Consider the following 27264-nt stretch of genomic DNA (forward strand, 5'->3'; position numbering starts at 1 on the left):
TGTTATGTACTACTCATATTTTAATTTTGTACATTGCATTAAAATTATTTGATAATGCAACGATATCAAACTTTTATTAAACTTGAAACGACCATATTCACTTTGCTCATCAAGAACTTGTTTTTGGACTTTTCACAATGTGCTAATAAAGGTATATGTAACTGGAAGTTGGTTTAGACATCTCTCGTGCCTCTTTTTTTGTTGTTCTGTCTTCACCTGATGCTTGGAACCTTCTTTTTCTTTTTTTTGTTCATGTTATTCACACCATCCTGGGTGTCTACTCTATTGCAGATTTTGGAATCATCTACAAAGAGGCAAATCTTATCCAACAGCCCTACTGCAATATCGTTTATAAAAATGTTAAAAAGAATAGGCCCAAGAACAGAACCTTGAGACAACAATGGTAACATCCCTTTCCTCAGAGTGATCTCCATTGATCACTACCCTCTGTCGCCTTCCACTCAACCAGTTCTTGACCCAGCCCGTCACTTTGGGACCCATCCCAAGGGCACTCAGTTTATTTATTAGACGTCTGTAAGGAACACTGTCAAAGGCTTTGCTAAATTTAGCTTTGTATACTGGGTCTCGACTTTGTATAAGTGGAGCTCGACTTGGTTAACAGAAACTAAAAAAGTACAAAGAATAAGAAAATAACAGACAGAAGAGGAGAGAACTACAATAAGTAAGAAATAGGAACAAAAAAGGGAAACTACAATAGGATAGGTCAAATCTAAAATTAGTGGCCTCGAAGCTTATACATCGAATGAGTCCTTGAAAAGAAATGTTAGTATGGCTGATTTTCAAAAATGATTAGCAAATAAAATAGTTTTTAAAGATTTGCGAAAAAGCTGAAAAGGACCAGGACCCCTTAAGATAAGAGGAAGCTCGTTCCATAATTGAGATAATTTGAAGACTAATGATTGACTGAAATTCTTGATTCCTTTCAATAAAGGAACGGAGAGCTTGAATTGTTGGGTGCCTTTTGCATAGGAGAATCTATAGGCATCCGCTATAATAAAACCCTTAGCGCGCATGTGCACTTCAATCTCCGTGCGTCCATGCTTTGTGATCCATGCTTCCGTACCGCCGCATGCGCAGTAGGAGCCTGCGGTGGTTTGTGACACATGTGGCGGTTTCTCCAGCAACGTTCCTGTCCCGATCTCCAATGCCGGCTGACTTTCTTCCGGCTGACTACGCTGTCGGGATGCCTCTTCTTCTCACCCCTGGACCAGAAGCGGCAACAGCCGCAGTTTCATCAAGCAGCCACAGGGCATTTGCTAGGCCGGCCCACTTTGATAATGTGAGGCGGGTCGGCCTAGCAAAAGCCCCGAGGCTGTTCGGCCTAGCGGATGCTGGACAGGGAGCAGAGAAGGGGTACTACTGGACAGGGGGGAGGTAAAAGTAAGGGAGAAGGGCTACTTCTGGACAGGGGTAGCAGGGAAGGGGTGCTGCTGGACAGAGGGGAGGTAAAAGGAAGGGAGAAGGACTACTGCTGGACAGAGGGAGGAGAGAAGGGGTGCTGCTGGACAGGGGGGAGAGACAGAAAGAAAGGCAGACAGACAGGGGTCAGGGGGAAAGACAGAAAAAAATTAAGAAAGAAAGATAGACAGACAGGGGGGCCAGGGAGAGAGACAGAAAAAAAAGGCAGACAGGAAGGTTAGGGAGAGAGACAGAAATAAAGACAGTCAGACAGGGGGCCAGGGAGAGAGACAGAAAGAAAGAAAGGGGGCAGAAAGAAAGGCCTAAGTCTAAACATCTATTCTAGCACCCGTTAATGTAACGGGCTAAAAAACTAGTTCCATAATAAAGGGACAAGAGGAATGAAAATACAATACAGAATTTTTAAAAGTAATACATGCACATTTAAAGTGAATCCTGGGATGAACCGGAAGCCAATAAAGGTTTAGAAGCAAAGGAGACACATGATCAGATCTACTTTTCCAAAGATTAATTTTGCAGCGGTATTTTGTATCACATGCAATCTTTGGAGGCAGGTCTTTCTTATGCCAAGATAGATACAATAATCTAACCGGGATAATATGAACCAGGACAGAAAAGTGTTGTTTGTGAAAAAGAGCTCCGACCTTCCTCAGCATTGGAAGGCTAAAAAAGCACTTGATAGGCAATATATAAAAACCTAATAAACTTGAAATGTCTTATTTTCAGAAGCAACATTCAAAGGACTGGAAGCAATCATCTACATCTCAGCTGCTTCCAGTCAAATCTAATCCTAGTTTTTGACCAATTACCGGGGTGGGGTGGGGAGGAGGGGTGTGTGTGGCTGATTCATTTATTTTCAGCTTGGCAGTGCATTATGATGGACAAGTGGGTCTTAACCATCATCGGTCTCAATTAGTCTGTCCTCAATTGGTTTTCCAAATTCTTATCGTCTCGTTCTTATTCAATCAACATTAAAGGTGAATCTCAAATTCTTGGCGGCCCCCTTGCAGGGTCCCTCAGGGTTCCCCGCTTTCTCCAATCCTGTTCAATTTCTATATGACTACCTTGAACCTTTACAAGCTGTCAGCTTGGGAAACATTGTTCACCTATGCGGACAATATCTTTATATTGATTGAGATTGATCCAGATCTCAGCGGTCTAGCCTTTAAAATTAATCACTGTACTGTATTTCAAAACTCCAAGCCTGGACTATGTCTGTCCAGATAAATCTAAATGCTGCAAAAACTAAACTTTAAGGCTAGGCCCAAAATTGGATTGTCTTTCTCCAACTGTAACTTTGGATTCTTATAGATTGAGTTCTCCTCCAAGATATTGGGAATTCTCATAGATTCCTCTCTCTTACTTTTAAGCATCAAATAACTCTCTTGTCAAGAAGTGCTTCTTTAGCCGTCTCTTTTTTTCCCAGACAGATGTTTTCGAACAGAGATTTCTAAATGCTTTGCTTTTTCTTTCTTTGTTTCCTGTTCTTGTTGTTGCTTTTTAAAATTTTTTTTAAGAGCGTCAGAGAGCTGAAGAGCTGCGACCTGTCAGGAGTTGCAGAAGAAAAAACTAATGAATAAGGGGAGGGGCTCCGGAGGCAGGGTACCCTTCTCATGCTCAGTAAGCTTAAAACCTTACTTTAGCTAGGGGAGAGCACCGACACTCAGGCTCAGTCGGAGGACTTCACCTTCAAGTGTATGTGCATTTGCCCTGCTTGTCTCTGGAGAACAGATCTTTTTGTGGAGTTCCCCAAGTCGAGAAAATTTGATGCAATGTAATAGAACTGAAGGACCGCTCATGAGGTTGAAGGACCCTGCTCAGTCTGTCTGCCAGAGCATTCTGTTTCCCTGCTAAGTAAACTACTTTAAGGAAAATATTGTATGGGATCGACTAAGACCAGATCTGTATCACCTCCTGGTAGAGGACGAGAGCCTGTACCTCCTTCCTTGTTTATATAATACATGGCCGTTTGACTGACTGTTACAACTAGAATGACTTGGAAGGAGCAAAGAGCATTAGGATACGATCTTGGAAGGAGCAAAGAGCATTAGAAATGGCTCAGAGCTCTAACAGATTGATGTGAAGAGATTGTGGAGGCCATTAAGGTGAGCTCCCCATGCATACATGGAGGCATCCATCGTAAGTATCTTTTGATGCAGAGGAACATGGAACCTCTGGACAGGTTGGTGGGTTGTAACCACCAGTGAAGAGAGCAACGTAGTGGAGAGGCGACCTGGAGACACTGTGAGAGTTAAAAAAGGACTCTCTTGGTGGTCTGTTTGGAGGAGGTTCTCGGAGGTAAAGAGTGTACCCTTCTTTCACCACCCAGAGAACTCGCGTGTCTATGGTGACCAGAGTCCAACATTGATGGTAATAGGCAAGACGACTTCCAATGGGAAGAGGAGGGGGTAGCATAGGCTGAACAGTGGCGAGGCTCTCTAGCAGCATGTCAAAAAGATCAAATGGACTTCTGCTGAGCATGAGCTGAGATTTCTGAGAATGTTGGTTTCTAGCATGCTTCTGGGCAGGAGCCCTAGAGGACATTGGTGATAGTGTGTAGCGCCATTTATAAGAGGCAGATGAGTGTTTAAGATTGTGGGCAGAGGTCTGGATGATTTAGAGGATGAGAGAGTAGTCCATGCCTAGTGATCTTCAGAGTAACCTCCTAAATTTTTTCACCAAAAAGTTCATCCCCCAATCAAGGGATATTTTCTAGGCGATCTTGTACATTGGGGTCTAGATCAAAGACATAAAGCAATGCTTGCCTACACATGGCAATAGATAAACCTGATGCCCAGGAGATTAAGTCAAAGAAAAAGACGGACCTAGTCATGAATTTTCAAGTCGCCAGATCATGAGTAGTTTGTAGACACATTACACTAGAAGAGCAGTTAACATAGCTGGTTTTATAAAAGGTTTGGACAAGTTCCTGGAGGAAAAGTCCATAGCTTGCTGTTAAGATAGACATGGGGGAAGCCACTGCTTGCCCTAGATCGGTAGTATTGAATTTTGCTATTATTTGGGTTTTTGCCTTGTACTTGTGACCTGGATTGGCCACCGTGAAGATGGGCTACTGGGATAGATGGACCACAGGCCTGACTCAGTAAGGCTATTCTTATGTGCTTATATTATATGTTTAGTTTCCCCAAAGTCTTTATACCTCTCCCCATTCTTTTTTTTGATTGTGTTCTGAGGAGGATTGTTGTTTTTTTGTTTTTTTATTTAAGTATTTTTATTGATTTCAATATATTATCAAGTATAACTTGTACAGAAAGCAAATTTAACCAAAGCATATTAATCATTAAACAATAAATCCTTACTTAACAAAAGTTAAGTAAAATTACAAGAAGAATTATTATGGTGAAATTAGCTCAAGTCCTCTTTAGATCCAAGAATTATATTGGCAAAAAATAAGGAGAGATATAATCAATACATCAAAGTAATGCTGTTCTATACATTGGGAACGAAGCTACTATTTTCCTTTTAGAGCTAAAGATTGAATTTTAACAAAAGTTAAGTAAAATTACAAGAAGAATTATTATGGTGAAATTAGCTCAAGTCCTCTTTAGATCCAAGAATTATATTGGCAAAAAATGAGAGATATAATCAATACATCAAAGTAATGCTGTTCTATACATTGGGAACGAAGCTACTATTTTCCTTTTAGAGCTCAAGATTGAATTTTATCCTTGTCCAGACGGGACATAGCCACAAAATTAGTCAATTGTTGAGGTTCAAAAAAATACAAATTTAGTTGAGTGATACCGAACAATGCACTTACAAGGGTGTCTTAAATAAAATGTAGCTCCTAGTGAGATAACCCCTGGTTTTAAAAGAAGGAAATCACGCCTATGTTTTGTGTTTCCCTTGAAACATCAGGGAACATTTGAATTTTACAACCAAGAAATTCCTTCTGTTTATTCTTAAGAAATAGTCTCAATAACTATGACTTATCAATAGATAGAGCCAATGTAACAACTAATGTTTTTGGTGTTGCCACCTCCATGTCTGATTTCTCCAAAATTTCAGTAATATTTAATGCTTGTCCTTGAGTAGGTTCAGGTTACTGTTGATGCGGAATTTTGCTGGGGAGATAATACACCTGAGAGAATGGTGGAAGATTTCCCTCCGGAACTTCCAAATTTCTGTTAAATATCTCCTAAGCATGTCTCTAGGTGAAACCATGATTACTCTTGGAAAATTTATCAATCTCAAGTTATTAATACGTTTATGGTTCTCTAATGTCTCTACTTTTCTTCTAAGATTTAAATTATCTTTAATTATAGTTCCTGAAGTTGTTTTACTGAAGCCATGTCCTTACTGAATCTTTTGAAGTATATTTTTGAAGTCATGTCCATTTTAATTTTCTAGCTCTTCTGAATGGTGAATCAGTTTATTTCAATTGTTGGAATTGGGGTTAATTGTCTTCCCAAAATTTGCTACCAGGTCCCAAAGGGCTTCTAAGGTCACCTCAGCAGGACTATCCCAAAAAGAAACTTGTATTAAAGTGCATAGTCCTCCACCTTCCTTAAGATATCCATGACTCTGTTCTTCTGGGTCAAACCTCCTCCTGCTACTGTACCATATTTTCACGCATATAACGCCAGGCGCTATACAAGATTTTACAAACCAAACATAACCATGCACGTATATGATGTGAGCGCGTTATACAATTTGTTTTTTACATTGCTGGTTCTCCCCCCCCCCCCCCGACATCCCGATTCATCCCCAAGCCCCCCCCCCCCGCACTGTTTGCGATGGAGAAGCAGCCTACCGTGGTTCGCGATGCCAGTGAGCCCTGCGCTGCTTCCTCTGCCGCGGGATGGGACTGGCATCTGCGAACCCACGTAGGTTGCTTTTCTCCACCGCAAACGGTGTGGGGGGGCTGGGGGATAATCGGACGTCGGGGGGTGCGAGCGGTCCTTCAGGGTGGAGGGGCCAGCGATCCTTCGGGATGGGGCATCAGGCTTTCAGGGTGGGGGCGGCCTTCAAGGGAGGGACAGAACTTCAAGGGGGGGGACAGGACTTCAAGGGGGGGACAGGACTTCAGGGCGGGACAGGACTTCAAGGGGGGACAGGCAGACCTTTAAGGGGGGACAGGACTACAAGGGGGGACAGGACTTCAAGGGGGGGGGGACAGGACTTCAAGGGGGGACAGGCAGACCTTTAAGGGGGGACAGGCAGACCTTTAAGGGGGGGGACAGGCCTTCAGGGGTGGGGAGGCCAGTGTGGTTAAGAGAAGCCAAAGAGGGTGAAAAAGCTATAAAATAAACCCACCAGCGTGTCAATGTATTGAGAGAAAGAGGTGGTCTGGGAAATTCTGCTGAGCAAACTCCAGGCCCATTTCCACCCCCTAGTTAGTCCACTCCACTCAACTGGTTCACACACTGAGTGGGTCTTTGGGTGTTGTGCCTGGGTAGTTGTTTTGGGATCTCCTCTAGTGGTTTGTCAGTATCTCATTCTGGTCCAAGGAAGGAAACTTTGTTAACCTTAGCATTGACCTTCAGAATATGTTTGTAACAGTGCAGCTTGTGTGGCATTAGGCTAAGTAGTGATCGAAAGAAAAAACCAGACCTTTGCACATTTTTGCACTATATGGTAGGTGTATGAGGAGATTCACATTTCCTGCACAGCTACCAGTAAGTCCTTGTGAAGTTACCTTGTTCTTTCTGTATTTGACATCTAGGTAGGTCTCTGTTTGGAAGGAAAGATCTAAGCTTAAAAATGAAGTGGCCAGAAGTTATGGTAAAAGCAGATAGCGTTGCTGGTTTTAAAGAAAGGTTTGGATAAATTTCTGGAGGAAAAGTCCATAGTCTGTTATTAAGACATGGGGGAAGTACCGGTATCTGCTTGCCCTGGATCGGTAGCATGGAATGTTGCTACTCTTTGGGTTTTGACCAGGTACTAGTGACCTGGATTACGGTAGCTACCATGAGAATGGGCTACTGGGCATGATGGACCATTGGTCTGACCCAGTTAGGCTAGTCTTATGTTCTCATCTGTAGGGGCCTTTGTTTTCACTTCTTATTTTAATGTATTTTTTTTCTGGGAACTTATCAGTGTTTTTTATAATGGGAACAAAAATGGAAGAGAATTATCGTAATGTGTGTGGAATGGGGAGGGGGGGGTAACTAGCGTAATTTCTTCAGCTAAATAATTCAATCCACCTCAACCAGACATAGGAGAACTCACGCACCATTCACACACCCTCCAACCAAAAACATCAAAAGAAAAAAACTGTTCATTCTTATAAACTACCGTATAACTTTTAATCTAGATCAAGAGCCCTCGAGTTAGTGAGTATGAATTCAGCAACAAGAACAGAAATCACATGTTCATTCTTATAAACTATAACATTTACCGGTAATCTAGATCAAACGAAGTATCAAGGACAAAATAATCTAAATAGTTACCGTAATTACGGTAAAGTTGTAAATAAACAAAGTTTACTGGTTTATTCAGTCATCATCATCACAGTCATCTGAATAGTTGAATCCATCAAAATCCGAATTGTCATCATTGTCATTAAATAAAGTGAGCACGGCCTGCAGACGATCCTCGTTTATTTCCGAAGTGATATCGTCATCGTCGTCATCATCATCATCATCGCTGATATCCGTGTTGTTGCCTCCTTCCGCTGCATGATTACCAGAGTCATTGGTTTCATAAACAATGCCCGCTTTTCTAAATCCGTTTCGAATAGTATCTGGTGTTATTTTATCCCATGCTGAAGCCACCCACTTGCAGACTTCTGTGAAAGTTGCCCGCTTCAGCTGCTCCGTGGGTGTGTACTCGTGTGTGCCACTTTGCATCCACTCCTCCCACTCCCTTCTAACAAAAGTCTTGAATGGATGATTCACTGCGATGTCAAGTGGCTGCAGCTTACAGGTCAGGCCTCCAGGTATCACAGCGATGTGGGCACCAGTAGAATTAATGTAGGCCTGAACATTTTTTTCTTTGTGGGCAGCCATGGCATCAAAAATTAACAAGGATTTTTTTGAAAAAAATCCACCCTGTCTTGCCCTAAAGCATTTATCTACCCACAATCTCATTACGTCGCAGTCCATCCATCCCTTCTTGTTGCAGTACACAACCACACTGGTGGGCAGTTTTTCAAGGGGCATAGTGACCCTTTTGAAAATGACCATGGGCTTTAACTTAACCCCGCTAGCTGAGCAACCAAGAACTACTGTAAAACACGTTCTTTCATGCCCAATTGTGGTGATGGCAACAGATTTAGTACCTGTGGGAGCTACGGTTCTTGTCGCTGGAATGTCGAATGCCATTGGAATTTCATCCATGTTGATGACGCTCTTTGCAGTGATGACAAGTTCAGATATTTCTTTGGCAACAAAGTCACGGAAATCGATCAATTTTTGCTGCCAGTCATCCGGAAGTCGCTGGCCAACAGTTGTTCTCATTTGAACTGATAGTCCGTTCCTTTTCATAAATTTCGAGATCCATGTGAAGCCAGCTTTGAAGTCGGGTATTCCTCTTCCATTGGCAAGTAGTTTTGCCTTCATCTGAATTGTAACGGTAGAGACTGATTGATTTTGCTCCCTTCTCCCCAGAATCCACTGCTTCAAGTCATCCTCCAGCTGAGGCCATTTTGGTTTGGCCCCACGACGTGCCTGTTTTCGCGGATTGCATTTCTCCAGTTCCTTCTTATCTTTTCTCCATTCACGCACCAATGTTTCTCCAACATCGAACTCTCTCGCTGCGGCCCGGTTGCCTATTTCCTCAGCTTTCGCAACGACTTTAAGCTTAAAGTTCGCTGTATATGACTTTTGTCTCATTCCTGGCATTATGGCGTTTTAGAAAAAACTTTACCGGTAAATTTAAATTTAATCTAATCTAATCTAATCTAAACCTTAAGTTTATATACCGCATCATCTCCATGAGAATGGAGCTCGACACGGTTTACAAGAACTTAAAATAGTGGGTAGAGAAGAAGAAAAAGGATTACATGAACTTATGTGTAGAAGGGGGGAAGGATAGAGCTACAATTTGCTGAAAAGCCAGGTTTTCAGTTGCTTGCAGAATAAGTGAAGGGAGCTCAGGTTCCGCAGCGGGGTGGTGAGGTCATTCCAAAGACCTGTGATTTTGAAGAGAAGGGATTTTCCCAGTTTGCCTGAATAGTGGATGCCGCGTGGAGAGGGGAAGGCTAGTTTAAGCCTTTGGGCAGTTCTGGAGGAGTCGGGACAGGAGGAGTTGAAAGACAGTGGGATAAGAGGAGGCAGGATTCCGTGAATGATCTTGAAAGCCAGGCAGGAACATTTGAAATGGATTCTGGAGATTATTGGGAGCCAATGAAGTTTGGCAAGGAGTGGGGAGGCATGGTCAGACTTGCGTTTTGAGAAGATCAGTTTGGCTGCAGTATTCTGGATTAGCTGAAGTCTTAGAATACTTTTTTTGATAGATTTAAGTAGATGGCGTTGCAGTAATCTAGTTTGGAGAGGATGATGGATTGGACAAGGATGGCAAAGTGTTGTTGGCTGAAGTAGGATTTAGCTTTCCTCAGCATGTGAAGGCTGAAAAAGCATGATTTTGCCAAGGAGTTGAGGTGGTCATTGAGGGAGAGAGAGGAATCAATAGTGATACCAAGGACCTTGCATGAGAACTCGAGCTGTAGTGTATCGCCTGTGGGTAGTGTGAAAAGTGTGGGCAGGTGTTCGAATTTTGGGCCGAGCCAGAGTAGTATGTATAAACTCTACTAGATAAACTCTACTAGATAAATACAGAATACCAATCTGAAGAGATCAAAATTAAAATGTGGGCTCTACATGCAGCACTAATGATCTTTTATAGGCTTACCCAATGGTTGGGATGCTGTTGTATATGCAAAATACTATTCAATGGGTCACTGGGCCAATTACAAGGCCAGATAGACAACAGAACGGGATATGGGGGGACACGGCCACGGTGATCAAAAGCGCGCCGCAACAAAGGCCCGCCTCGGTGACAGGTCAAAAGCACGCCGTGACAAAGGCCCGCCTCGGTGACAGATAAAAAGCGCGCCGCAACAAAGGCGCGCTAACAACCCAGCGCAGACATACTCAGACCATCTTTCGGGGCAGAGGACAGGGCGGTGAGAGGAGAGTCGGGGCAGCAAGACAGGATCAGGGCGGCGAGAGGAGAGTCGGGGCAGCAAGACAGGAGCAGGGCGGCGATTCGGGGCAGAGGGCAGGGCGGCAAGAGGAGAGTTGGGGCAGCAAGACAGGAGCAGGGCGGCGATTCGGGGCAGAGGGCAGGGCGGCAAGAGGAGAGTCGGGGCAGCAAGGCAGGAGGAGGTTTTACCTCAATGAGCAGCATGCGCGGTATACGAGTGTGCGCGCTATATGGCAATTTATTTACATACATGCTGCGTTCCCGCGCGCTATACGCGTGTGTGCATTATACATTTATGTGCATTATATGCGTGAAAATACAGTAATTTCCACAGAGTCCTCTTCAGAGATTACCCGAACCGGGATCTCCATTCCCAAGCTCCCTGGTGTTGAATCTGCCTCTGGGGATAGGACCGCCCCTTCATTCGGGGTTTCCTCGCCCCTGGGAGAACTGGCTATCTGTGATGGAGGAGGCGGTGCTCTAATCTCTGGGCTGAGAATAGTATCTGGCCCAAGAGAAATCCCGCTGGTCTCGCCTACACCCGGGATCCTCAGCGGGCTAACCTCCAGAGTTGTAGACACAGCTCCCTGTATCCTCCGGAGCAAGTCCTCAATGTTGCCAAGAGTCGGCCCTCCTGAGTGCCGCAAGGCACCAGCAGTGCTCCGGCCTCTCCTCTATGGCATTACGTTCAGGTAGGAATGTAGTTAAGCTGGAAACAGCTGTCACCATCATAAAGTAAAACAGTTGGCGAGCTCAGGTCGGATGCACGTTACCCGAAGAGTTTACACTCCATTATTATCAAATATAAGCCATGATGATTCAAGGCAGTTTACAACGAAAGGAGCTGGACAAACAGCAAAATGGTCACAATATAAAGTCATCGAATACAAGATGTGCTGGACAATCAGCGAAGATTTTACACTATATTGTTATCAAATATAAGCCATGATGATTTGAAGAAGTTTACAACGAAAGGAGCTGAACAAACAGTGAAGTGGTCACAATACAAAGACATCGCATACAAGTTTACAGAAAGAAAGAAAAGGAAAGTTTATAAAAATTCTTAGGTTACAATTCAATTAAACAGATTCGTTTTTACAGATTTTTTAAAATTGAGGTAGGATGAGGAATGTGTGATAATTTTACCCAGCCAATCGTTCCATTTGCCTGCCTGGAAGGCGAGCATTCCGATGTTGTCTGAGTGGCCTCTTTAAATTGTAGCCATGAATAAATGTTTCCTTTTCAATAGTCATCAGCATCCCGTTGAAATTTTTAATCTTAGATTGTCGAGTTTTGTCTTTAAACTGTTCTAAAGATTGCCTATATCAGGGCCCTTTATGCCAAAAGAGAGCTATTGCTGCATAAATCAAATACTTCTGAAGATACTAAAATTGTATGTTTACTGATGTTTTCAGACCAGGCTGCAAATATTGCACAGAGCATTAAGCGCCACTGGCACGTTCTGCAATTACACTCTACTTTTCAAAACTACCCTTGCATTGCTTATTCTCGTACCAAGAATATAGCTGACTATGTGGTTACGGACGCAGCCATAGTAAATGCAGTGTGATATCTGCAAAATTACCATTGAAGGACAGTCATGGGTTCATCCCCAAACTCACAAGATTTACCATTTGAAGGCAAACACCAATTGTAAATCTTCCTGGGTCATTTACATTATTAATTGTCCATGCCAGTTAATATATGTAGGACGTACTCAGAGAGCTATCAGGTCGCGCCTTATTGAACATAGAAGCAGGTTAAATACTTCATCAATGACTTCTCCTATGGTTCCTCACTGCACTCAACAATGCCATTCTTTTGCAGATTTGCGTTGGAGCATCATGGAGCAGATCCCTGAGAATTTCAAGGGGGATAGAACCATTCGTCTGCAACAGAGAGAACAATATTGGATTTTCAAATTACAGTCAGTACACCCTCTGGGTTTGAATGACTATATTAAGTGGCATTGTGCCATTTAACTCCACTTTTTTCATTTTTCATTCTTCATATTTCATTCATCATGTTTTTATTTTTTCCTGATTTAATACACTATTTGAACTTCCCGGTTTTCTTCCGGGTTTGACGTTGGACGTCATGACTTCACATGACCTGCAGGTATGAGTGGAGGCGTTCTGCCGGGTTCAGCGCCATTTTCTTCCATTTCATCCTGGCAGGCGTCCGAATAAGTTATATTCGTTGCACTCAGCGGTTGTTATCCTGAGGAAGGGGGTTTGCTACACCCTCGAAACGGAGTTCCATTGATATGCTTGGATAAGCCTGTCGGCTACCTAGAATTGTGATCTAAGCTAAGTACTTTTTCAAACTTTGTAGCTGTTCTTTTGTCCCTGCTCGGATGGTTGATTTTGGTCGCCTCTGTACCCTTGGTTGAGAGGCAGAGACAGTGTATACCTTCGGTATTTTCTTTTGCATTTTTAGCACACAGATTGTTGATTCACTAGCATACATTGACTCATATTTCGGGTGAGCCCGAGGATGTTTCACAGTTTTTGCTCACATGAGCACAATATTGTGACAGCTAGCATGTCAGGGGTTCATGTACACACCCCGCGGCGAGCTGTGTGACTGAGGGCTCCCCGTTTATCACCTATTACTATTGTTGTTATTATTTTTGCTTTGAGTTCTTTCTGCGGGTATATATACTGTCTCTTCCCCTCACTCTTGCTTTAGGGTCAGGGAAGATTATTTCTGTTACTGTATTACATTGGCAAATATTCTAGCATTGCCATGGAAAGTCTACCCGTTATGAATCCACTCTGTTCCGTTCCAATGAGCTTGGGCATTATGCTTTGTAGACAAGAAGCGAAGATCTTTGCATATATTTTTGCATCCACATTAATTAGAGAAAGTGGTCTGTAGTTAGGAATATGCAGAGGGTCTTTACCCAGTTTAGGTAATACTATAATGCTCGCCTCTGTGAAAGAGCCCGCCACTTGTCCAGATTCAATCAAAGTGGTTGAAGAAAGCAAGAAAATGTACATTCAGTACTCCTGGAAAGTGCTGTAAAATTTGGATGTTAGGCCATCCGGGCCTGGCAATTTCTTTTTTGCCATCGCTTTTAAAGTTATTTGAATATCCTCCAAAGTGATAGGTGTTGACAAGTGTTTATTATCTTTTTCTGTTATTTTAGAGTGACTTATCTGGTCTTGGAGAATTGTTTCCATTGATGATGATGTTGTTTCGGATGTATACAAGTTTTCATAAAATTCCTGAAAGCATTGTGAAATCTTCTGTGGGTCAGATGTAGAGTTACCATCAGCACCAATGATAGTATGAATATTGAGTCTTTCTTCCCTGACTTTTAAATAGTTGGCTAAGGCATGTCCACTCTTATTGTTGTCACTGTAATAATTGGCCGATTGCATAAAGATAGCATTGCCAGCTTTTCTACTGAGAAGCAGGTAATATTCCATTCTAGATTGGAGAAGTTTTTTTAAAGTAATCATATCTTTAGGGTTTGCTTGATGGCTGGCTTCAAACACTTTTATCGTGGTAACATAGTCCATGAGAGTTTTATTAAGCTCTTTCTGTTTCCGAGCTTGGTAAGATAATGTAACTCCTCTAAAGTAAGCCTTAAAGGCGTCCCACAGACATACCCAGCCTGTATCTTCAGGTTTGTTGAACAAAAAATATTCTTGAATCGCAAACCGTGCATGTTGTATGAATTCAACATGTAAGGAATTATTAAATCTCCAGTTGGAAGTTTTCGTGCCCACAGTGAGATCAGATAGTGTTAATTCTATGGAAGCATGATCAGAAATTGATATTTCATTTATGTCCATGTGAGTTAATTGTTGACAAGATTGTTGCTCACTAAGAAGAAATCAATTCTAGAATATGAGTTATGAGGAGGAGAATAAAAAGAGTATTGTCTATCTTCACCATGCATTATTCTCCATGCATCAACTAACTTCAACTGCGTAATCATATTATGCAAGCTATGCCAGGAGTTAATAGGTTTGTGTACAGCCATCAATTTTCGATCACTTACGGGGTCTAATACTAAGTTAAAGTCCCCAACTACTATGTGTGCTTGAGACTTCTCTTCTAACAGCATCTGCATAATGTCATTAAAGAACTCAGGTTTATCTGCATTAGGTGCATACACATTGATTAGGGTTAGCAAGGTGTGCCCTATCATCAGATTGACTTTATTCCATCGCCCTTCGGCATCATTAGCTTGTGACAATAGCCGGATATCTTTTCTGGATCTGATTAGAATTGCTGTGCCATTCTTTTTTTGCACGGCCAGAGAAGCAAGTACAGGCAACGACCATTTAGTTTTTAATTTAGAGGATTCAAGAGCATTGAAGTGAGTTTCTTGAAAACACACTATGTCAGGGGATTTTCTCGTTACATAGTCTAATATTTTTTTCCTTTTAATAGGATTATGAAATCTCTTGACATTTAATGAAACTATTTTTAGCATCAGAAGCAACAGAGATTCGGGTTCAAATAGGGATACTGTTGAGTGAATGGTTGATATATTTGTATCTCTGCTCGAGGACCTGAGGTCATATAAGTATTGAGTTGGACGATGGGGATAGGAAGGGAGTGATTAAGGAGGATAAAGAGGTAGCTGAGAGGTTGAACACGTTCTTCTCGTCGGTTTTCACGAGAGAGGACACATCTAATATACCGGACTCAGAGGAGCTCATGAGTGGGGAACAGGCTGAAAAATTGGAACACATAGAGGTAAGTAAGGAGGATGTCCTCAAACAGATAGACAGGTTAAAATGCGGCAAATCACCGGGTCCGGACGGGATCCACCCAAGGGTTCTGAAGGAACTAAGACAGGAAATAGCGGGCACAATCCAGCATGTTTGTAACCTATCCTTGAAAACTGGAGAGGTACCAAAGGACTGGAAATTGGCAAATGTCACACCTATCTTCAAGAAGGGATCGAGGGGTGACCCTGGGAACTACAGGCCGGTGAGCCTGACTTCAATTGTAGGGAAGATGGTGGAAGCTATGATCAAGGACGGCATTTGCGAGCACATTGAAAGAAATGGTCTACTGAGAACAAGCCAGCACGGATTCTGTAAGGGAAGGTCGTGCTTAACGAACCTTCTGTACTTCTTTGAGGGAATAAGCAGTCGGGTGGACAATGGGGAACCCATCGACATCATTTACCTCGATTTTCAAAAGGCTTTCGACAAGGTGCCACATGAAAGACTGCTTAGGAAGCTGTGGAACCACGGGGTGGGAGGAGATGTGCACAGATGGATCGAGCACTGGTTGTCGGGTAGACTGCAGAGGGTTGGAGTAAAGGGCCAATATTCTGACTGGCGGGGAGTCACAAGCGGTGTGCCACAGGGATCGGTGCTGGGGCCGTTACTCTTCAACATATTTATCAATGACCTGGAAAAAGAGGCAAAGTGCGAGGTCATAAAATTTGCAGATGATACCAAACTGTGCGGCAGAGTTAGGTCCAGGGAAGAGTGTGAGGACCTGCAAAGGGACCTGGAGAAGCTGGAGGACTGGGCAGACAAATGGCAAATGCGCTTCAATGTGGAAAAATGCAAGGTCATGCATATAGGGAAAAAGAACCCGTTGTTCAACTACAAAATGGGGGGGGCATTGTTGGGAGACAGCAGACTTGAGAGAGACTTGGGTGTGCTGGTGGATGCGTCACTGAAGCCATCTGCACAGTGCGCAGCAGCCTCGAAAAAAGCCAACAGGATGCTGGGCATCATAAAGAGGGGCATCACAACCAGGACGCGGGAAGTCATCATGCCATTGTATCGAGCGATGGTGCGTCCGCATCTGGAATACTGCGTGCAGTATTGGTCGCCATACCTCAAGAAGGACATGGCGGTGCTTGAGAGAGTCCAAAGGAGAGCGACGAAACTGGTAAGAGGGCTGGAACACTGCCCATACGCCGAGAGGTTGGATAAGCTGGGGCTCTTCTCCCTGGAAAAAAGGAGGCTCAGGGGAGATATGATAGAGACCTTCAAGATCATGAGGGGCATAGAGAGGGTGGATAGGGACAGATTCTTCAGACTGAAGGGGACAACAGGTACGAGGGGGCACTCGGAGAAACTGAAGGGAGATAGGTTCAAAACAAATGCAAGGAAGTTTTTTTTCACCCAGAGGGTCGTGGACACTTGGAATGCGCTGCCGGAGGAGGTGGTCGGGCAGAGTACGGTACAGGGATTCAAACAGGGATTGGACGGATTCCTGAGGGATAAAGGGATCGTGGGATACTGAGAGAAGTATCCAGGAAATAAGTATAGAAACCCGACCAGGTCGTGCATGTGCAAAACCGGAGGGTTAGGACTTCGATGGAAGATAGGACTTCAATGGGAAACCAGGGTGGCAAGGGGGCCCCTTCTGGTGATTCAGACAGGTGACCTGTTTGGGCCGCCGCGGGAGCGGACTGCTGGGCATGATGGACCTATGGTCTGACCCGGCGGAGGCACTGCTTATGTTCTTATGTTCTTATGAGTGAAGTAATGAAGAACATGACATCCAAGTTACCTATATTACTGATCAGAATTAAAAAAACTGATTGTACAACAACTCCATGGTGAGAAAGCATGAGAATGCAGCTCAAACACTACCCCAGCAAAAGAATAGAGGCTGATTATAACATTCATCCATGATGTATTAGTATAGCTAACGGTAGTAATACCAATAAGCATGAAAATAGGGAAATGATCAAAACCATGAAAAGAGGTTAAAGCATAACATTAGCGGTCAGAGGCTAGCAAGTGTGTGTATAGTATCATTATATACTTATAATATAAATTATAATGTAATATAGAACAACAGTATATATGTCAACTCTAGAAAGACCAAAAGCATTTCTAGTAGCATAGTGCTATTATAGTGGAAAGAGGAATATAATGGTTCCAAACACAGATTAGAATTTAAATAGCAATACTGAATAGTACCAACTCGTTCAGAAATTAATTGGTGCAGTAATAATCAATAAGACGAATTGATTAAGTACTATAGCAGCAACTTCATATCTATAAAGTAAGAAGTAGAGATTGGAACATTCCAGTTCATCATTGCATAAGTTAAACTCATAGTGACAAGACCATTTTGAGTAAAAGTGCAGTTAAGACATTACAATTCAGGATTGGTTATACTGTGATCAAGAATCATGAAATAATATTAGATTAAATTATAATTACCCGGTGAATTAATGATGTGGTGTTGTGAGAGTTTAGAGTAGAAACTAACACTGGCATTTAATTAATTTGATAGCCCAATGTGATATATTTAATATAGTTGATTTAGTACAGAGTAATAATTTAATAAGCAAGGTTAATGATGAAGAGAGCATTAAATCGTGTGATGAATCAAGCGTGTATGGAAATTAATTAACAGGAGAATTCATTGCACCCATTATGAAATCTGTCAACAGTTATTTCTCAGTTAAAACTATGTTGAAACTGTGTAGATTTATGAATTTATAGGTTAAAGTGTTTGGCGAAAATGTATGAGTTAAAAAACTTAGTTGAACTAATATTGAATTGATTATACATATTTAGACCCAATGTATGAGAGAAAGAGTACATTAGTATGAATGAGGACTTTTAGCAAGCTAAAATGACAGTGACTATAACTCATTAAAGTTAATATAAGCAAACCTAGTGGTGAATCAAATATTTGTGTTAATTAATGAAGTGGACAGCAGAATTCATTTCAACTATCATGAAAACTATTATGAACATATGTGTGTTTATTAATAGATAAGATAGTGCTTTTGGCAAAAAATGAATTGATTAATAACCTTGCATGACTAATATAAAACTGAATATATATATTTAGATCCAATTAATAAGAGGATGTGTACGTTTATAGAATGGGGATTTTCAACAGGAGAAAAAGTCATAAACTATATAACTCATAAAAATTGAGGCGGATCAAATTAGATTACATTGATTATTACAAAAACACAGAATCCTGAGGAAGAATCTAATAGTAGTGCTCAACACAATAGTTCATTGTAAGCTGGGTAAACTGCGTCGTCAGGTAATACTTGAGTATGGATACCTCATATCAAGATATATTAGAGACTGTACTGACAAGCAGGTCAAGACAGTAAAAGTGTAAGAAAATTTTTAAGAGAACTGATGAACCACATCAGTATTAACAGTGAACCGTTATGCAGTAGCAAAACAGCGCAATTCTTATTTCTGGCAACACAGCTTGTAAGGCGAGGTTATCGCCACGTGGTAAGAGGCTGTTCGTGAAAGACAGGTAATACACTTAGAGTCATTTAATAACCTGAAACCTTTTGAGTAAGTGGCGCTCAGACTCTATCAATATTTGTTGGTCAGTGTTCCTCCAAGTAATCGGCCAGTTATTTTGGATCCGTGAAATTATTCAGAGTAACTCGCATGGTGGCCGGGTAAATCAAGCCGAATAGCACTTTCAACTCTCTAAGACCTGGCCGAAAGGCAAGTAGCTGCTTACGTTGTTGTGCCGTGTTCTTGATCCAGTCGGGCACTATCAGGATGTTATGAGTGTCCAACTTGAGCGGCGCTTTGGACTTCACCTTTTGCATGACCTCAGTAAGTTGGCTGTACCTCAGGAAGTGAATGATGATCGGCCTAGGATATCATGCATTGGTCGGCCTGAATGATGGGACACAGTGGGCTCTGTCAAGCTCAAAGTCCCTTGAAAATTGAATATCCAGTAGCTTTGGAATAAAGGATTCCATAAATTTTAGAGCATCTGATCCTTATTTTCCTTCTGGACCCAAGGACCCGTAAGTTGTTTCTATGGGATCTCAGATTCGCCTCCTCGAGTGAAACCACATGCTTGATTTGATGTTGCAGCGTGGATACGGCTGCCTGAGTGCCTGTATGTTTGGCTTCCATCTCGTCCACTCGCAGCCTGATTTGTGCAAAGTTCACTCTTAGTGAGGTCAGTTCAGAGTGCATTTCAGTAATTTCTACTCTGGTTTCGTTAAGAGTATCACGCATGGCGTGAATTTCGGCAAGGACCGTGTGAATGGTGTTGGCCTCGTCTTTATCCTCCGTTTTTTTGCTAGGAGAAGCAGGATCCGGCTTATGCCTCTTGTTGATTTTGTTTACAGACATTCTAGGTATATTCCGGTGCAAATGTTAGCGTAATTATGCAAGTCAATCTTTGATGAAAGTAAGATTATGTGCTGATTTTGCTGGAGCAAAGCGATCAAGCTGCCATGTCTCTCTGCGCCCTCTAATGCCCCTACGAGTGTCGTAATTTAAAAATTTTTTATAGTCTGCAATTCCTCTGTTTTCAGGCAAACATGCTAGGACATCAAGCCGCCAAGTGATATAAATTAATATCTGAACTTATGAATAAGAAACCCAAAAACGCTCTTAGAGACATTTGGAGCATTGAGATTAAGCAGTATATTTCTGCATCTCGATGACCATGTATTTGGTCTTGGAGGATGATGTGTACAGCTTCAGCATCTATGAAACAAACTTGGTTCTTTTTGTTACATCGTTCTTTTTGGACCCCAGTTAGATTGAATAAGTTAGATAATTCTAGATTTAATAGATGCTGACACTGTCACCTAGACATAGAAACATTAGATCATTTACTGTTTTATTGCCCTAAGATATTGATTTTCTGGAGATCAATTTGGGGACATATTAATAATATTTTAGAATCTGAGATTCTGTTAACTTATGAAATAGAAATTTGTGGTACCATTTTACATATCAAGGATCCCCTAGATAAATATAAAAGACATCTTTTATTAATTATGACCAGTACAGCTTTACAAATGATTACACAAAACTGGAAAAACTGGGATCGTCTCAACTTTACATTCTGGTGGGCAAGTTTATGTCTAATTTACAAATTTGAGAAAAGGAACGCTGATTTATTAGGGAATACAAAAAACTTTAACTTAATTTGGGGCCCATTGTCGTCTTTTGTAGAATTATTATAGTTATGATTTTTGATGTTAGATAAAATGCACATCCAGGGAGGGGGGGAGGGGGATAACTATAAGGTCTTTTAACTGATTATTTATACAGATGATAATAGGAGAGAAGGGTGGACATATGATAAATTTTGTGGGGGAGGGTAATGTTCTTTATGAATCTTGTTAAATTATAAGTGTTGTCTAAAGTGTTAAATGTATAATTACATTACATTACATTACATTAGGGATTTCTATTCCGCCATTACCTTGCGGTTCAAGGCGGATTACAAAAGGTTAATTTAAAAAGAACAGAGTTACAATGATTAGCTAGAGAGGTAAATTTTAGATCTTATAGACATTTTGCGGGTTGTTGAGGGTGAGGTGGTTTGTAAAAGAGTTAATAGGTGGTCATAGTGGAGATTCTTTTGTTACTATTAGTGCAGTAATGGGTAGATCAAATGTCAGTTTTAGAGTTACTAGGAGGTCGTGGTGTTATTGATTTTTGATTTGTACATCGCTTTGAATTAGAGAAAGCGATTAATCAAGAACAAATAATAAACTTGAAACTTGATTGCTGTTTCAGGAATTTCTTGAAAAGTGTGGTTTTTATTTCTTTTCTGAACGTCCTATAGTCTGGGGTGGTCATCAGAAGGTTGGAGATCTGGTTGTCCAGCCTTGCGGCTTGAGTGGCTATGTTGTTTTCACTTATTGAAAGTGTTTTAAAATGAATAAAGATTATAAAAATCTTGTTTTATAATTTTGAGAAAATAGCAAATATATAAATTAAAAACCTTGCATTTATCCAGAAAAAGCTTTCTGTATTTACAAGATTTTGGAATTCATCACTTCAAATTCTCTCTTTCCCAAGAGTCCTGCACAACTCACCCAAACACCTCCTACTAAGCAAGACTACGGTTTTGACCTTCCCCCCTCTATTCCCTACAGAAGCTCCTACTTGCAATGCCTGGAACTGCAGGAGTTTGGTTTCATTTATTGTCTTTATATATCACCTAATTCAAAGTTTAAAAATGGTTTACAAAAGTATAATCAAGTACAAATCACACAGAGCTGAAGGGGACAAAGTGCTGAGGTGGTAAGTTTCCTCACCCAATAGGCCTTTAAATACAGACTTACTTCTTAGGAGACACTGAGTCTTCCAGCATGGTGGACTCCTCATCCCCTTCGAGACCAAAGTGATCTTTGCTTTTTTTCTGTTGAATGCAGAAAACGCAAGTTAGTAACATTCCACATACCCAGTGTAAAGTTTAATCTCCAAGCCCACATTATTCAAGACTCCTCTAGTGAATGCACAGACCAAGCCAGTCCACAGTCTTTGGGGCTGTACCCTACAGTGCTTACCATGGGCTACAAGCGCACATGCTGCCATACTCAGTGTAGCAGTGTGATTACCAAAACTGCCCTGGAGAAACCTCAGCTAGTCAGAGTTTCAGGATAACCACAATGAATATTCGTGACTAGAGAATGATGCGGGGGAAAAATTGGCCCCCATCTGATCCCATCCGCACAAGGCTCAAGTAGTTATGATTTCATATTGAATTTATTTTATTAAAGTATAAACAGAAACAATATTCTGTACAATTGTCATTTTATAAATTACAAACACTACAGAGCAAGGATCAACTAAACCCCTGTCTCTCCTCCACTATCGAGAAAACTGAAGTCAAATTACTACAGTATGCTACATAGCAAAATCAAGCTAACAGAACACTTCAGTCACACAAGGCAGGAATTGTATTAGGGGAGTGCAACTAGGACGACTGCCCCCTGCCTTTGAGATATCTACTTCACTTCTCAATCTAAAAGGAGGCAAACCATCTATTGAACTATTCCTATTTTTTCCAGTTTCAACAACAATATATCCAAATTAACAGTATCAAACGCCCGATACATCAAGTGAGACCATAAGATATTTATTTCCTTCAACACATCTCTCACTGAGATCTATAATAATTCCACGCTATGCGCTTGACGGAACTCACATTGAAATGAATCCAGGCAATCATTCTGAGTTATATAATCATTCAATCGCTTCAATACAACTTTCTCAATCACCTTTCCCAAAAACAGAACCAGAGGAATTGGCTGAAATTTTTTCAGATCCGCTAAATTCTATCCACTTTTTTATTTTAATCGGAGTTATGGTGGATTCCTTACATCCGGATGGAAATTTTCCTTCAGTCAAAGATTTATTAACAACTGATGCAAGAAACAAGGAAAAAAAAAATCCAACGAAGGCTGCAGTGAAATAAGGCAAACGAGAAAAGAAAACCAAAACTGCAGACAGTACGTACAAGATGCAGGCTATGTTTATTATAGCAAATATAAATGTGGTTAATATTACCACCCTTTGAAGACAAACCTAAGGACCCGACACGGTCCGTGATTCGGTAAACACACCTTCTTCAGGGGTCCAGGGTTGGTAAGGTTTTGCTCTGTTTACAAGTTCTTACCGAATGCATCGGTGTGCAATTAATTCTATATTCATACAGGCTTCTGTTTATTATCAATTCAAATTGCGGTTCTTCTCCAACCTTTCCAACAGACTCCCACGACTGGGACATGGTCATACCGGGTTACAACTTGCTTCGCCGTGACAGGGAGGGCAAAATGGGAGGAGGGGTAGCACTATATACCAAAGATGACATTAAAGTCACCAGAATCACAGAGGTCAGGTACACAGGGGAATCCCTTTGGGTGAATTTGGCCAGGGGGAAGGACAAATGTCTGTATCTTGGTGTAATATACAGACCCCCAAGACAACTGGATGACCTAGATATGGAATTAATCAGAGATATAGAGAATATCACCTTGCGTGGGGACACAGTATTGTTAGGTGACTTCAATATGCCTGATGTGGACTGGACCACACTTTCCTCTGCGACCAGCAGCAGCAGGAGGCTATTAGACTCTATTCAGGGAGCAAGACTCAGGCAACTGGTATTGGAGCCAACAAGGGATCGGGCAATACTGGACCTGATACTTACCAATGGAGAAAGTGTGACAGAGGTCTCGGTGGTATGGTTCAATCTAAGGAAAGTTTTTGCCAAATCTAACACATTAACCAAGGTGCTCAGCTTCAAGGACACCAACTTCGAGGGCATGGGGGATTTCATCCATTAGGCCTGCTAAACCGAGCAGAAACAGATAATGTAGAAGTAATGTGGTCAACTCTGAAAGCTACCATACAAGAAGCAACCAACCGCTATATAAAATCGGTAAGTAAACGGCGAAGAAAAAATAAGCCACAGTGGTTTTCTGCAGAGATCTCAGACCTCATAAAAGAAAAGAAAAGAGCGTTCATCTCTTACAAACACTCAGGGAAGCAGGAATCTAGAGAAGACTATCTGACCAAGTCAAGAGCCGTCAAAACAGCTCAGAGAGGCCAAACTCCGAATGGAGGAAAATCTAACGAAGAAACATAGAAATAGACGGCAGATAAGGGCCACGGCCCATCCAGTTTGCCCACCCCAATGACCCTCCCCTACCTTTCTCTGTGAATAGATCCCATGTGTCTATCCCATTTGGCCTTAAAATCAGGAACGCTGCTGGCCTCAATCACCTGCAGTGGAAGACTATTCCAGCGATCAACCACCCTTTCAGTGAAAAATAATTTCCTGGTGTCCCCGTGCAGTTTCCCGCCCCTGATTTTCCACGGATGCCCCCTTGTTGCCGCAGGACCCTTGAAAAGAAGATATCTTCCTCCACCTCGATGCAGCCCGTGAGATACTTGAATGTCTCGATCATGTCACCCCTCTCTCTGCGTTCCTCGAGTGAGTACAGCTGCAACTTATCTAGCCGTTCCTCGTACGGGAGATCCTTGAGTTCCGATAACATCCGGGGGCCATTCTCTGGACCGACTCCAGTATCAGCACAACCTTACTATAATGCGGCCTCCAGAATTGCACACAGTATTCCAGGTGGGGCCTCACCATGGATCTATACAATGGCATAATGACTTCAGGCTTACGGCTGACGAAACTCCTGCGTATGCAACCTATGATTTGCCTTGCCTTGGATGAAGCTTGCTCCACTTGATTGGCAGTCTTCATGTTCTCACTGACGATCACCCCTAAGTCTCGTTCTGCTTCAGTTCTTGTTAAGATCTCGCCATAAGGGTGTAAGTCTTGCATGGATTTTGGCTGCCCAGGTGCATGACTTTGCATTTTTTGGCATTGAAACTGAGTTACCAGGACCTAGACCAGCGCTCCAGTAGGAGTTGGTCGTGCATCATGTTGTCGGACATTGAATTTATGTCTGTTGTGCTTTTGCCCACTACATTGCTTAGTTTGGCGTCATCGGCGAATAATGTTATTTTACCTCGCAGCCCTTCTACCAAGAAGGGCGATAAATCCTTCTTCAGATATATTAGCGACAGAAACAGAAACACAGACGGGAACTATGTAGAATCGGACTCCGAAAAAGCTAAACTTTTAAATGAATACTTCTGCTCAGTCTTCACCCGTGAGGCGCCGGGATCCGGCCCTCAGCTGCAGACAAGGGATTGCTCGGTGGACCTGTTTCATAATTTCGAGTTTACCCCCAGCACTGTCCACTGTGAGCTGTCTAATCTCAAGGTTAACAAAGCAATGGGGCCAGACAACCTACACCCCAGGGTGCTCAGGGAGCTTAATGACGTATTGGCGGAACCGCTATCCACGCTCTTCAATCTCTCCCTTAGTACAGATAGAGTCCCGTTGGACTGGAAAACGGCTAACGTCATTCCACTCCACAAAAAAGGATGCAGGACGGAGGCTGCAAACTACAGACCGGTGAGTCTCACATCAATAGTGAGCAAGCTAATGGAGACTCTAATCAAACGCCAATTGGATACGATCCTGAACGAGGAGAATCTACGAGATACGCGTCAACACGGATTTACCCAAGGGGAGGTCCTGCCAATCCAACCTAATCAGCTTCTTTGACTGGGTGATGGGGAAGCTGGATGTTGGGGAGTCCCTGGACATCGTATACTTGGACTTCAGCAAAGCATTCGATAGCGTACCACATCGCAGGTTGTTGAGCGAGATGAGCTCTATAGAATTGGGAGACACATTGACAGCATGGGTTGGGGACTGGCTTGGAGGTAGGCTTCAGAGGGTGGTGGTGAACGGCACCCCTCCGAAACGACGGAAGTGATCAGTGGAGTGCCGCAGGGCTCGGTCTTGGGCCCGATCCTTTTCAACATCTTCATAAGGGACTTGGCTAAGGGGCTTCAAGGTAAAATAACGCTATTCGCCGATGACGCAAAACTATGCAATGTAGTAGGCAAGAACACAACAGACAAAAAACCAGTGCCTGTCGATAACTCAATGCCTGACAGTATGGTGCACGACCTACTCCTACTGGAGCGCTGGTCCAAGCCTTTCAATACCGAAAAATGTAAAGTTATGCACCTTGGCAGCCAAAATCCATGCAAGACTTACACCCTTAATGGTGAGATCCTAGCGAGGACTGTAGCAGAACGTGACTTAGGAGTGATCATCAGTGAGGACATGAAGACTGCCAAGCAAGTGGAGAAAGCTTCATCTAAGGCAAGGCAAATCATAGGTTGTATACGTAGGAGTTTCGACAGCCGTAAGCCCGAAGTCATTATGCCTTTGTATAGATCCATGGTGAGACCCCATCTGGAATACTGTGTACAATTCTGGAGGTCGCATTACCGCAAAGATGTGCTGAGACTTGAGTCGGTTCAGCGAATGGCCACCCGGATGGTCTCGGGACTCAAGGATCTCCCATATGAGGAACGGCTGAATAAATTGCAGCTGTACTCACTTGAGGAACGCAGAGAAAGGAGTGACATGATCGAGACTTTCAAATATCTCACAGGGCCCACGGCAACAAGAGGGCATCCGTGGAAAATCAGGGGCGGGAAACTACACAGTGAAACCAGGAAATACTTCTTCACTGAAAGGGTGGTTGATCGCTGGAATAATCTTCCGCTTCAGGTAATTGAGTCCAGCAGCGAGCCTGGGATCGTCACGTGGGATCTCTTCACAGGGAAAGGTAGGGGAGGGTTATTGCGGTGGGCAGACTTGATGGGCCGTGGCCCTTATCTGCCGTCTGTTTCTATGTAACCCTGGACCCCTGAAGAAGACGTGTTTACCGAAACACGGACCGTGTCAGCTTCTTAGGTTTGTCTTCAAAGGGTGGTAATATTAACTGCATTTATATTTGCTATAATAAAATAGCCTGCATCTTGTACATACTGTCTGCAGTTTTGGTTTTCTTTTCTCGTTAACAGCTGATGCAACACATGAACTCACAGCTTGAGGGATCTGCCGAATTACACCTTACTCCCGCTTCCTCTTCACTTACAAGATCAAATGAACTCCATTGTTCCACAGAACTTTCAAAGTCAAACACTAGTTCATCAATATTTCTGAAAACTACCTCACTCTGCTTATTTTACAAAAAGCAATGCATATTTATTTGGTAGATCTGGTAGATCTTTACTATTTGTTCACCCTCCTTTCAACTAAAAGAGACTTAATGGTCTGAAATAATTCCCGCGGTTTGCTCTGAGCAAAATTAATACGCTCATTATCACACAATATTCCAACAACCTAATACAAAAACTTTCAAAACCAACCAGATCCCCAGACTTTCTCCATTTGCTCTCCGCCATATGCACCTCCCTTCTCACTCTATCATAACAGACCTCCGGGGATAATGTACAAAATCCTGACCATAACTGATCACCATCTATAGATCGCTCTTCATCCTCTATCTAATTCTGCTTCCATACTTCAACTAAGTCTTACCTCAAATTTTGGTCTTTTGAGAAACAGAACAAA

General features: G+C 42.4%; 1 protein-coding gene across 2 annotated transcripts in view; it reads right to left on the bottom strand.

Moving 5' to 3' along the window:
• TLN1 (talin 1) overlaps positions 1-27264 on the bottom strand; it is a 690102-nt gene that overhangs the window by 430256 nt on the left and 232582 nt on the right. For both annotated transcript variants that reach the window (XM_033937496.1, XM_033937486.1), the window contains exon 13: positions 21584-21660. In XM_033937496.1, coding sequence (XP_033793387.1) covers positions 21584-21660 — 77 coding nt within the window. The remainder of the gene's footprint in view (positions 1-21583; positions 21661-27264) is intronic.

This window comes from Geotrypetes seraphini, chromosome 1, assembly GCF_902459505.1.
Source record: "Geotrypetes seraphini chromosome 1, aGeoSer1.1, whole genome shotgun sequence".
Taxonomy (NCBI): Eukaryota; Metazoa; Chordata; class Amphibia; order Gymnophiona; family Dermophiidae; genus Geotrypetes; species Geotrypetes seraphini.